The 12,160-nt window shown below is 37.3% G+C and overlaps 1 protein-coding gene across 7 annotated transcripts in view; it reads right to left on the bottom strand.

Annotated features, from left to right (window-relative positions):
- HTT (huntingtin) overlaps positions 1 to 12,160 on the bottom strand; it is an 87,658-nt gene that overhangs the window by 24,002 nt on the left and 51,496 nt on the right. For all 7 annotated transcript variants that reach the window (XM_055726227.1, XM_055726284.1, XM_055726339.1 and 4 more), the window contains 7 exons: positions 8,625 to 8,832; positions 7,108 to 7,249; positions 5,083 to 5,262; positions 3,499 to 3,675; positions 3,170 to 3,246; positions 1,804 to 1,942; positions 65 to 187 (listed from right to left, as the gene is read on the bottom strand). In XM_055726227.1, coding sequence (XP_055582202.1) covers positions 65 to 187; positions 1,804 to 1,942; positions 3,170 to 3,246; positions 3,499 to 3,675; positions 5,083 to 5,262; positions 7,108 to 7,249; positions 8,625 to 8,832 — 1,046 coding nt within the window. The remainder of the gene's footprint in view (positions 1 to 64; positions 188 to 1,803; positions 1,943 to 3,169; positions 3,247 to 3,498; positions 3,676 to 5,082; positions 5,263 to 7,107; positions 7,250 to 8,624; positions 8,833 to 12,160) is intronic.

Genomic DNA, 12,160 nt, shown 5'->3' with positions numbered 1-12,160 from the left:
TAAGAACATTAGAAATAATTACAGCCTCTTCAGCTGACCGTGTTTCATCTGACAAAGAAGTTACCTTGCTGGTCATAAAGGAGTTCAGGTCAGGCTGAGGAATCCTATTCACCAGCTCTGCGCCTTCTAGCAGTGCTGAGTCAGACTTGATGCAACACTGCGACCTCACTAGTGACACGTACCAGTCCTTTAATAATGAAAAAAAAATTATTACATATTTATTTTCAGAAAAATAATACATTTCAAGGAGACAGGGAGAGAATTGCTCATTGGCACTGAATTGTGGTCCATGAATGGAAAAAACCCCAAAACCTCAAAGAAAAAAGCTAGGCAAAACAGACAACTGGTGAATGGACCACCACAAGCTAGACCAATGGATGTTCACTGGCAAGTTCTCTATTTCCATAGAGTCTGGACAAAAAAAGGAGGAAAAAAGCTGAATGTATACGTATGTATTAGGGTCCTAAAGCTGAGGAGAATATCTAGGAAAAAAAATGGAATGCTCAACAGTCACAAAAACATAATTTTGCAGAAGCAAAAACCCCAGTACTACAACCAAGGAAAAGTCTTCAGATTCAAATAGATCAGCAGATGGCAGATGAAGATAAACATTTTGAAATAAATCAAGACCATCATACATCATCACAGATTTACTCCTTATTAGCAATGAGACTACAGGAACTGGTTCATAATATAACTAATTTTACTAAGGAATATAAAAAGGCTCAGTTATCCCTTTTCTATGTTTTGTCTCAACTGGACATCCTGAATTTGCTGATACTAATTAGAATGCAACTAAGCCTGTCAAGAGTTTAAGGAGCATCTTGATAATGATCTTAGTCACATGGTTTAGTTTTAGGCAGTCCTGCAAGGAACAGAGAACTGGACTTCACAATCCTTATGGGTCCCTTGCAACTTGAGACATTTTATGACTCTATGAACTACATAGAGGTTGTGGAGGAAGCACACAAAATCTACTCTGTGCAGGATTTACAGTGACAGAGGAAGGAGATTTTTTTCATTAATTTGAAGACAGAAAACTACAGATAAATGGTTTCTGGGCATAAACATTGTTTCCTCCTGTTAAGTAGTTCTCAATCTCTCTCTAAGTCAATGGGTTCCTCAACTATATACCAGTGTCGTCCAAACTGTCAGCTAACAAAGTAAATTTTGTCATCTCAGTTACAAAAATTTCCTATTACTGTGTATCACTGTAGAACACAAAGGACTGAGAAGATGTTCTCTGTGCCATGGGATAAACTGGAAAGAAAGGAGGACACAGGCCCCAAAAGGCTGGCTGTTAGCTTCCCACTCCACTTTGAAATAAACACACTTAAGTACATGAAAGACAGAAACAGTTAAGTAGTCATGACTGTTCTCTGAAAGTAATTCAAAGCTGAGAAATGGAAATCAAGAAGTAAAATCTTATTTCCAAGAGTCAACCAAGAGTTTTCAGCAAATGAATAAAACTGATCACTGCAGTAAACACATCAAGAAAAAAAGAGGAGATACCTGTCTCTACTGAATCTTAGGTAAATCTTTCCATTAAATTTATGCAAAGAAAAACGATGTTTTTTTCATAGCACCATCAACATAAACATCTGTGCACATCCTAATTATTCATCGTAAGTTCAACAGTCAGCCAACACACGAAATAATTCAGTGACCTATATGTGAGATTCATTGACGATGACGAGAACATTGATGCATAGTACAAATAACCTGTATTTAAATATTTTGTAATGAGCAAAGCTTGTTTACAGCCAAGGCACTTTTAGTGACACTTTCCAAATATAATCTTACTTTGTCTAGAATTACATTCTCTAAAGCTGGTTGGTCTTCTCCATCTAGTGGGTGTGAGGTAACCAGAGGTGAAGGACTAGTTGTGGCTGGTGCTACCATAAGACGAAACCTGTCCAAGAGCGAGTAAAGTCTTTGGTGTCTGAAAATAGAGGAACACATCAGCAGAGAGCTTATTTACTCAGTTCTGTAAGTAATTTAAAAATACAAAGACATCCAGTGAGTTAATTCTAATCCTGGGAGAGAAAAGCAGTAGGGTCTTATGTACTTTGTTGGATATATACAGTTGTATGATGCAAAACTGTAAATGTCACTAGCTATCAGTAGCCAAAATAAATGAACTCAGCACCATCAACAATAAAGATTTAATCTGTACATGCTTAAGCATAAGATGCAAGCTGTTACATTTTCTTTATACAGTAACTTCTTTTAATAATAAGAATCAAAAGTTAGTGTACAGATTCTTTGATTGCAGACAAATACATTGTAACAGATACAAAACAAGAATCCACTAAAACTGTTCCTTCCCCTCCCTGCCCCCACCAATATATTAAGGATTCAAGTTTGTGGTTTTATGTCAGTGTCAAGAGTTTGAGGTTTTTATATTTTTTGTTTGGTTGGCATTTTTTGATCCCATTACTGCTATCAAGAACTTTTATAAAGTCATTCTGAGCTTCTGTAGGTTTTTTGAGAAGTCAAATGTAACGCTACCTACGACGGCACACTCCTATCAATCTACTGCAGTCTTGGGCTTTAGATACTTTCCCCCTACTTATTCCTTATTTCAGTTAACATATATTACTCTCAAACAGCAATGACATCAAGAAGAGTAAATGAAGCTGTTTCCAACATTAAATACAAAAAATATTGAACCATTTTCTCCTTGTTGTAACAGCAGTTTAAACAGGAGACTAAACAGTTACAAGTTTTAACACAGTTATCTGGGGGTGGGGGGGTGTAAAGCCACCACAAAACACAAGCACACCCAGCTTGGACGCACAAAATTCTGCAGAAGTTTGAGGAAAATAAAGTTGTTTTCAGTAAAATTGTTTTTGTCAAGGAATTAATTTGCGGTTGCTGTCTCTCAAAAGTTAAATACTGAGTGGGATGTGGGAGAGATAATTTATGCTTTCAAGCCTTTAGCTTGCTTTAATTCTTAAGTATATTGCAAATTCAACCCAGCAAACACTACATATTCTTGTGCCAGAATATGCCTGCATCTCATAAGAGAGGCTTTACTCCTATTCTACCTCCAAAAAGGACCCACTATCTTACCTTTAAGAAAAAAAACAAAGCATAGTAAAAAAAGTTAATACAATTAATACTAGAACAACAGTTTGGCATTTTAACATGTACTCATATTGTTTACCTTGTTGCTAATCCACTGTTTTGAAGGTATTCCTGAATTCTATCCAGTTCTTCTACTGGTAACTGAGTAATACTGTTCTATAGGAAAGAGTCACAAGAATTTTACAGGACAGAAATAAGTAAAATACCCATAGGTACTTTGAACAGGTTAGGAAAATTATAGGCTGATAAAGTGAAATGTAAACAATCACGTACCTACATGTTACGTAAAAAAGATTCCTTTCTAATGAAATCACTGAAACATCATTGTATTTTGATGTAATCAAAATCATTACACTTGGTTATATTGCTAGCACTGCCCAATCTTATTTACAAATGAAATATATTTACCTGTAAAGTTGCAGCCAAAAGCATTTCTACCCGACGGCAAGCCAGTGTGTCAACCATGCGAGCAAGCACACGGAATGGAGTACACAGAAGCTTATCAACATATAATGTTAAGACAGCCCCAGACTGGCTGAGATGTATCCCTTCTAAGCACTGTAAAGTCTTCTTCAGAGTTGTGGGCTGGATGTTGAAACAAAACAAACCAGGAAACAGACACACACACACACACACACAAAAAAAAAGGCAATCAGTTGGAATACAAAGACCTTCAAGCTAAAGGGAAAGGCATTTAGAAAAACTATTAGCAGACTAGTTGATCAATATAATCATCTATATATGAATAGGTTTGAGTTACTGGGTTATTTAATTAACATGAACATTAAGTTGTTTAATGTTTAACTGTAAAAGCTTACTCTTACAAAGAGTAAGCAAAAAGTAGGGAGCAAAGCTTCTAGGGAAAAAAGCTAGAAAGACTTAAGTGGAATTGTAGAAAGCTCTGAAAATAGTGAGAAGCTTGAACCCTTGCTGGAAGAAGGTAGGGGCATGAACAGTCAAAACAAGAGACAGCAATGGCCACTCAGGATTAAACAGGGTGCAAAGAAATGTTTAGATTTTTTTTACTATTAGCACCAATTCATCACTAATAATCTAAAGGGAGAAACACAAAGACAAACTAGTTTGACTCGTGGAACCAATCTTCTCTTAGAGTAGACTGTAAATACCAGCTATTTTAATTTCACTGACTTTTCTGACCATCACCAAACGTTTCACAGAATGACATCGTCCATTCAAACACCTTTAGTTCATTCTACCTCAGACACTAAAGCCCAGATTAATCTCGTTCACCTTTAAAGTGTTTTACTCACATGCCTAAATCACTAATACAGTTGCACTAGACTTGCACAAACAATGGGAAAACAGGAAATGTTACCAGGCTATTCATGGTATGGTAGCATCTCCCATCATTAGCTCTAGAGGAAACCCAGCAAATGACATTTCCCATCTAGTGAGCTCTCAAGATAAAGAGGGATGCATACAACCTTACATCCCTATAAAATATCATTCATGCCTTTTAATCTGAAACCTAAAATAATCAAAAGAAATCATACACTGAATTTCTGAAGCAGTATTTCCCTCACCAAGAGGCTACAACTTGTGGGGCGAATCAACGGGGAAGGCAGAGTTTGCAGATCATTTTCATGTTGTTAGGTCCTACCGAAGATGGACTAATTCCTATTCCTGCCCCTGTAGTTAGTACTTCTGTTATTTACGCTACTAAGACACTGAAATCAAAGACATAGGTTACAGGTTTAATTTACCCTTCAGATATTATGTGGGGTTAATACCCAGAAAGGAAGAAAAGCAGCTTAACCAACTCTACTTGAATTCATAGATTTGATAGATTGGAACACATCTGATACTAAAATTGCTAATATATTGTTGCATTTTTAAAGAAGTGACTCTAAAAATAAAATCAGAAGTTGATAAATGACCCAGAAATGTCAGAATTTGCATACTTATCAGTTAAACTTATGCTAAAGTGTAAGTGACTTTATTCTTTAAAAAAAGTCAAAAAGTTAAACTTACAGCTGCAAGATTCTCACACCGTGACTGAATGGCCTGGATGAAGAGACCACTGGCTGCTGAGTTCCTGTGAACAGCACTAATAAAGTCTTGTACTGGAGGCTCATGGGACAGATTAATCAAGTCTTGAACATGATTTACAATAAGCCAGGTCAAGTGTTCTGAATCATGTAGGTTTTGACACTAAATGGGAAAGAATTAAAATCTGATTCCAGTAATACCCATGTTAAGTGTTTAATTACCAAGAACTTTATTTGACACAACATGAATTTTTCACATAAAATTCTGGTAGCTAGTTTGGAATAATGGCACAGTGGCTGTATTTTAGTATCACCATCATTATTTTTATGACTGTCCTGGTTTCAGCTGGGATAGAGTTATTTTCTTCTCAGTAGCCAGTGCAATGCTGTGGTTTGGATTTAGTATGAGAATAAAGTTGATAACACACTGATACTTTTGTTATAAGCATTACTTAGAAACAACTAAGGCAAGGACTTTTCAGTTTCTTAGGCTCTTCCACCAAGAAGGCTGGAGGGGCACAAGAAACTGCAAGGGGACACAGCCAGGACAACTGACCCAAACTAGCCGAAGGGACATTCCATACCATAGAGCGTCATGCCCAGTATATAAACAGGGAGGAGCTGGCTGGGGCCTGCCCATTGCTGCTCGGGGACAGGCTGAGCAGCAGTCAGCAGGTAGCGGACAACTGCGTTGTGCACCACTTGGGTTTTTTTCCCTTTTGGATTTTATTCCTCTCCCTCTCTCTCTCTCTCCCCCTCTCATTACAATTGTTAGTATTATTATTCAGTTTTAATTATTAAATTGTTCTAATATCAATCCACAAGTTTTACCTTTTCCCCCAAATCTCATCCCCATCCCTCTAGGGGGTGGGTTGGGGGCCAGTCAGCAAGCAGCTGCACGGTACCTAGCTGCCGGCCGGGGGTTAAGCCACAATAGTGACAAAAATTCCAAATGCATTTGATCTTGTTGTTGCAAATGAAGAGATTTGTAACAAATTTGTAATTTTTTTTAAGAAACGCTAAAAATCCAGGCCAGAAACAAGTAAATCGAGAAAGGTCAATTCAAAGATGCCACTTTTAAAGAAATACTGTTTGAAATAAACATGCACATGCACAGACTTGTAAAGTATGATTTTCATTTAGTCTTCTTTTTAAAGATTTCTTATTACTACTGGCCTTAAACATAACACAAATAATTTCTGGAAAGCAAATCCGAAGAGATTTATCAATAATTAATTTTAAACCTACAGAGGCTATATCTGTATCAACAAGCAGTGCAATGCAACAGCTGCAGAGCTAACCAGTCATGCTGAGAGGCTGACACTTCCCAGTAAAGAGGTTTTGGATGGTTTTACCTTGGACCACCTCTAATCTGACTCCAGTGACTGAACATCCATTAGTACTTGAAGTGTTTCTTAAACATAGCTTTTGGTTCAGTTGAACCTGAAAAGAATGCAGTTCGCTTGCCCCAAAACTGCTCTGCAATGCAAACCAAAGTGCAATACTAGATATTACATGAAGATTCTCTTCAAAAGTTCCCAGTGAACTAAAATGTTAATATTGAGACAGCAAGAGGCCAAAGCCACAGGAACTGCTCTCATTAGAAAGCCAAAACAGAAGTTAAATGTGAATGTAAAACCTCTCCTCTTAGGGTACAGAGACAGAAATTTGTCTCCTAGACACTATGCACTGCTACTGATGTTGGGAAGCCTAACACTAATGAGGTGCTAGGAGCACACTAAGAAGTAAGAATTCTCCGCTGGGAACCATATCCCTATGACCCACCAGGTATCCTTTCCAAGCCAAGAGAATTCTCTGTTCAGAACAGGAAAAAAAACCCACCAAATGAGGTCACACCTAAGCTTATAGAAGCACCACCTGAAAATAAGATGGCTGATTTCACAAGTCTTCATTTTTCACTTGTGAACCAGGTTCAGTTAATAAAAGACTGTCAGTATAATAAGATAACTCAAAACTATAGTTATAAAACTCGTAATTCATAACTTACAACATAGTCACAAAAAAGAATGAGTGCTCCTCTTCTCACTATCTCTCGATTGCACATACCACGTTTAGATTCTGAATGAGATTCATCGCTGTCTCCAGATATCTGAGGGCTAAGCAATTTAGTAGTTGAAAGACTGTGTCTCCTGCAAGAAGCACATTAGATTTTGTTACCACTATTACTATGGCTACTGAAACATTAATAATCAAATTGCTTGGAATATCCTACCAATGTGCTTACATAATATTTATTTTCCTAGAAACTTCATTCAAACACCAAACTGCTTTGAAGCAGACACTCTGCCTTCAATCAGCTCTTTACATTCTGACGGTTGTAGATTCAATTTTTTGTTCCATTCTTATTACTTCCTTGGACAGGCTGAAGAACTTCTGAAGAACTAACCAGGTTATTTAAAAGAAAAATATGGGCTACTGCATCCCTGGTAGGATAACAATTTTCTTCTCAAGCCAAACCAGTGCTCTTGAGCACTTAGTCTAGTGTCAGATTGAAAGTGATGCCCAAGCCAGAAAAAACAGAGGTGATACTGGTAAATAAAAAAAGATAACTGCAACAAATAGCAGATGTCACCCGAGCTATTTTAGTTGCCCTACTTCTCCCATATGCCAAATAATTTCATGTTTCCTCGAATTAGAATAATATTTTTTCACATCATGAGGTTGAGCTGAGGCAAGAATGTCACATTTGAGCACAAATTGATTCACTCATGTTGCAGAGCAAGATTAGTTTTCCCTAACATTCACTCCATAAGCAACAGAAAAGCCTCCCAAGTCAGTTGTTGGTCTCCCTCTACAGTTAAAAGAGGGATACCCACCCACACAGGGGATATCTACCTTACCCCACAGGACTAATCATTCCAGTGCCTGACAGGTCGCATAAACTAACTTCATACCAAGAGAATGCTTTTCTGATTTTAGACCAAATCTCTGAATTTCAGACAGCTAACATTAACTGAGGTTACTATGGCGCTTGATGCTAATGAATTAGCATGGTGCTGATACCGTGTTTTCATAAGACTTAGACACAGACCCACTGAGAGAACATATGTAACTGTAGTTACACTTACACTGGTCAGATCCTGTTTTCATAAATACAACAGTATATATCATCTGCACTGGCTGGTTATTTGCTAAAAGGTGAAATACAAAGTCTCCACTGGAACATGAAATACTAAGTATTTTCTTGTAGTTATTTCCATAATTTTAATTAAAAGCAATAAACATGATACATTCTTGCCTTAAAAGTGGAGAGATTACTTGGTATTTCCTTTTGAGGAACAACTGAGCGCAGAATACATTTCCTTAGTTTGGAAGACAGACTGGTATCAGAATAGACAGTACGTATACACATAAAGTAAATGCACAACTATCTATTTCAGAATCCCAATAATACTATTCAACAGGCTGACAGGCTTAGCAGAAAACAGCTAGCTTGTTTTAATATAACTTTAACAAATATAATGAGACACACTGCTACTACTAGGGATCAAAAACAAATCTTACTTTGGGGTTTGATGTACTTCTGACCACCAGTTGTAGTTGGTATAATTGACAAGAAGCAGGATTTGACACCAGAGGAGAACTAAAGATGGATGCGTGGGAATCATGGACTGAACAAGCTCACTCAAACTTTCAAGGGTATAGAAACTACCATCAGATCCATCTCCTGTAAAAAGTCTGGTGGCTGCAGCTGTGATCCTTCTAAACATCCCTGAAAACAAAAAAAAAAGCATGTTAAAAGTAACCATGATCTAATCTGAATTCTGATGTTTTAAAATTATTCAAGTTACCCTGAAAATTCAGTTCTTGTTTCATAAGCCACTACCATTCCTGAAAAAAAGGTATATCCCAAGTGGTTTTACAAATGTAAGGCAAGTCATGGGGTTTGCCCAAGGGCAATGTGTAAACAAGTAATGACCAGCTCCCAGACCTAACAAATAATGCTTTAGTTAAGCTTCATTACAATTCTAGTCTGTTTTCTCAACTTTTTCCTCTGTCATGCAGCAAGAAGTTTATGATATGTGAAAACCTTTACCAAATCTAAAATTGTTCATTATAGACCAGATTTAGGTTTTTTTTGTTTTGGTTTTTTTATAAAGTAAAACACAGAACTTTTAATTAAAAACTATGCTGTAAATACGATTCTACACGCTAAGGAAGATTGCTTACAAGTATCCTACTCCAGCTAACAGTTCCCCAAATACATTTAGTTGAAATTAAACTGACACCCTTCCATCCAATTTCTAAAGTGCAAGAAGAAAATGTTTTTAAGTGGAGAACCCTGCATATGGAAAACTCAGCACAAAAGCTGAATTTTGCTTTCTGACTTGCTGATTCTGTATTCATATGTCAAAATGAAGGGTGGGAAAACAAGGAAAATGGATAAACTTAAAAGCTGTCTAAAGGCACAAGATTTTTTTAGTTTCTGTGAGAAGCTAAGATCATGGGGAAAAGTGGGGTTTTTTTTTCAGAACCAGTTAGAAACCAAAAGCTAATCATAATAATGAAAGAGATCTCTAGTGTTGCTTGCTTGCCTTGTGGATATAAAGAAGAATGAAGCTGTAAATTCCACAGCCATGTGGACCAGTTTAAGCCACCCCTAGGACCAATAAATACACAATGTAAATAGCAAAGAATGGGAAAAATAACTGAGCCTCAAAACTCAGGTTCCATACTAGCAAGCCATTGCTATTACCATTCCAGATTCTTGCATTTGCAGTAATTGCACCATCTAGTGACCTTCTACAGTCATGAAAGCCACAGCATGCTAATCTTTTCGCTTTGTCTATGACTTATTTCTACTAACTTCAAAGTAGCACACTGAAAATGTTTATTTCTAATCTTGCAGCTTCCTATAGCTGAATACATAGGAGTCAGCACTGCCCATATTTTGGAAAAAAAAAACCAAAAGAACAAAACACTGATGGGTGAGAAGACAAAACATCCAAGTAGAGAAGTGGTGAAAAATGATAGAATACCTTAGTCTACATTCCCAGACACAAATCACTATAAGCTGCACTTGTAATTAGGAGAATACAATTTACAGAGAAAAAAAAATTATAGAGAACTTAACCGAATGAAAGTATTACAAAGGCAGGCACTTAGTTAACCCTAAGCCTAAACCTGAAAGAAAATGTTATGACATGAAAATACAGCCCAGGTGTCTGAATAACTTTCCTTCTACTCTGTTATACCATATAAAGCAACCACATTACTACTAGTAGTTAGGGTTGGTTCGTAGTCTTACATTGAACTACTTTCTAAAGATCACACAATACACATACCACAGTGCTCTGCATAAACATTTTAATATTATTTTAATTTTAATTTTACATGTAAGTTTCTACCTAGTTCCTGGCAGCACTCATAGTGCAGCTTGGAAGCCAGTCGCTGCGGCAGAACTAGCCGAGCCTTCCCTTCCCATTATGCCCAGTTCCCACTGTGGAAGAATCCACTTCCCTGATTTCAATCACCAGTTTGATTTTCTGATTTCATTGGCCTTGGCTTGACATCACTTAATCACTTATGCTAAGGTGATTTGGAATAAGTTACTTGTTACAGTATGTGTTTCAAATGTTTCTCCATAACATAATATAATAGCATAAACAGTTATTATCGTAACAGACGCATGGGAAAAGAGAACTATTACTCGCTACATCTTGAGTCTTGTGCCCTAAAGCAGGCTTAAAACAAAGATCAAGGAAGGCTCTGGTCACTATCACTGTATTTTGTGCCTCTTCACACACAGTCCTGGAGTCTTTGTGGCAAGAACCAATGTTTGCAGGGCTTTGTTTCTTAAACCAAAGCTCTCTTCTGACAAGTCAAAAGACAAAACATCATCTACCATGGCTGCACAAACTCTCACAACATAACTCAATTAGTTTCCCAATCACTTTTCTACCTGTTACTGTCACTGAAGATGAGGAGGAGTAAAGCTACTGGAAGTTAGATCAAGGCAATGCAGAAGCTTTGGGCTTTGACAGAGAACTAGTTGAAGACCTGAACACTTCCATCAGCACTTTTTTTTTTTTAAGGCCTACACCTACAATACTTATGTTTGCAAGAAGCAGGTAGCTGCAACAACAGGAATAGAACTCAGGAGTTTTTTTTCCTCAAGAAAGGACTGAACTCTGTAGGAAGAGCTTAAAAAGAAAAAAGATTAGAGGTTGTTGGGATACAGTGTAGCATAGAATCATGTTAAACATCTAATAATAGTATTCTGTAAGCACTTTTGTTGTTATGCACATCTGCTAGTAGTGAAGTACTGTAACTCCCATTTTACAGGCCAGGTTCTCAGGGTGTTTCAAGGCCAGTTCCTTGTCCAGTATCTGTAAGGGAGTCTGTGAACAACCGGGGACTTGGATGCAATTTAAAAGGTCTTGGCACCACTACTGTAATCCACGGTTGGATTTCAGCTGCAGGCTGAAAATTAGAAGGCAAAGAAGAACAGTCATAGTAAAGAAAGAATAAAAGAAACTGAATATAGTGACGCTATTCAGAAAATAAGACCAAGAAATCACGCTGACTAAGTAATTACCAAAAGGCCAGAGACTGGGCATCTAGCAGAAGATGCCTATGGCAGAATTCCCAAACCTGAAGAAAGGAGCTCAAGACCAGTGAGGTGGAACAGTACTACTTCTCCTACTTTTCTGGTTTTGGTTGTTTGTTTCATTTCGGGTTTGGGTTTTTTTAAAAATGTTTTTATTAATTATGACAAAGAACAGGAACCTACCCTGTCATGAGCCCGAGCCAGCGGTCTTTAACTCAGTATTTTAAGCCTGGACATAACTACCAACCTCCAAAGCGAGAAACACCATGAGAAATACAGACCAAAATTTGGAATGCTTTGCATTTTTGGAGTGGAAAGTTTTAGACAGTTAAAAGGAGAAATAAAAAGTCACTAGTTACATTTTGTTCCACATAGACAGAAGAACTGTGAAAAGTGTGACCTGCATGCACAAGCACAAAGTTTGGGAGGTTCTTTATGCCCTTAGCACCTATGTATTCCTTCTCAGTAGTTCGATGCATTCAACAATTGT

This window comes from Falco cherrug, chromosome 1, assembly GCF_023634085.1.
Source record: "Falco cherrug isolate bFalChe1 chromosome 1, bFalChe1.pri, whole genome shotgun sequence".
NCBI lineage: Eukaryota > Metazoa > Chordata > Aves > Falconiformes > Falconidae > Falco > Falco cherrug.
The sequence above is the reverse complement of the archived record's forward strand: the minus strand, read 5'-3'. Positions and strand labels throughout refer to the sequence as shown.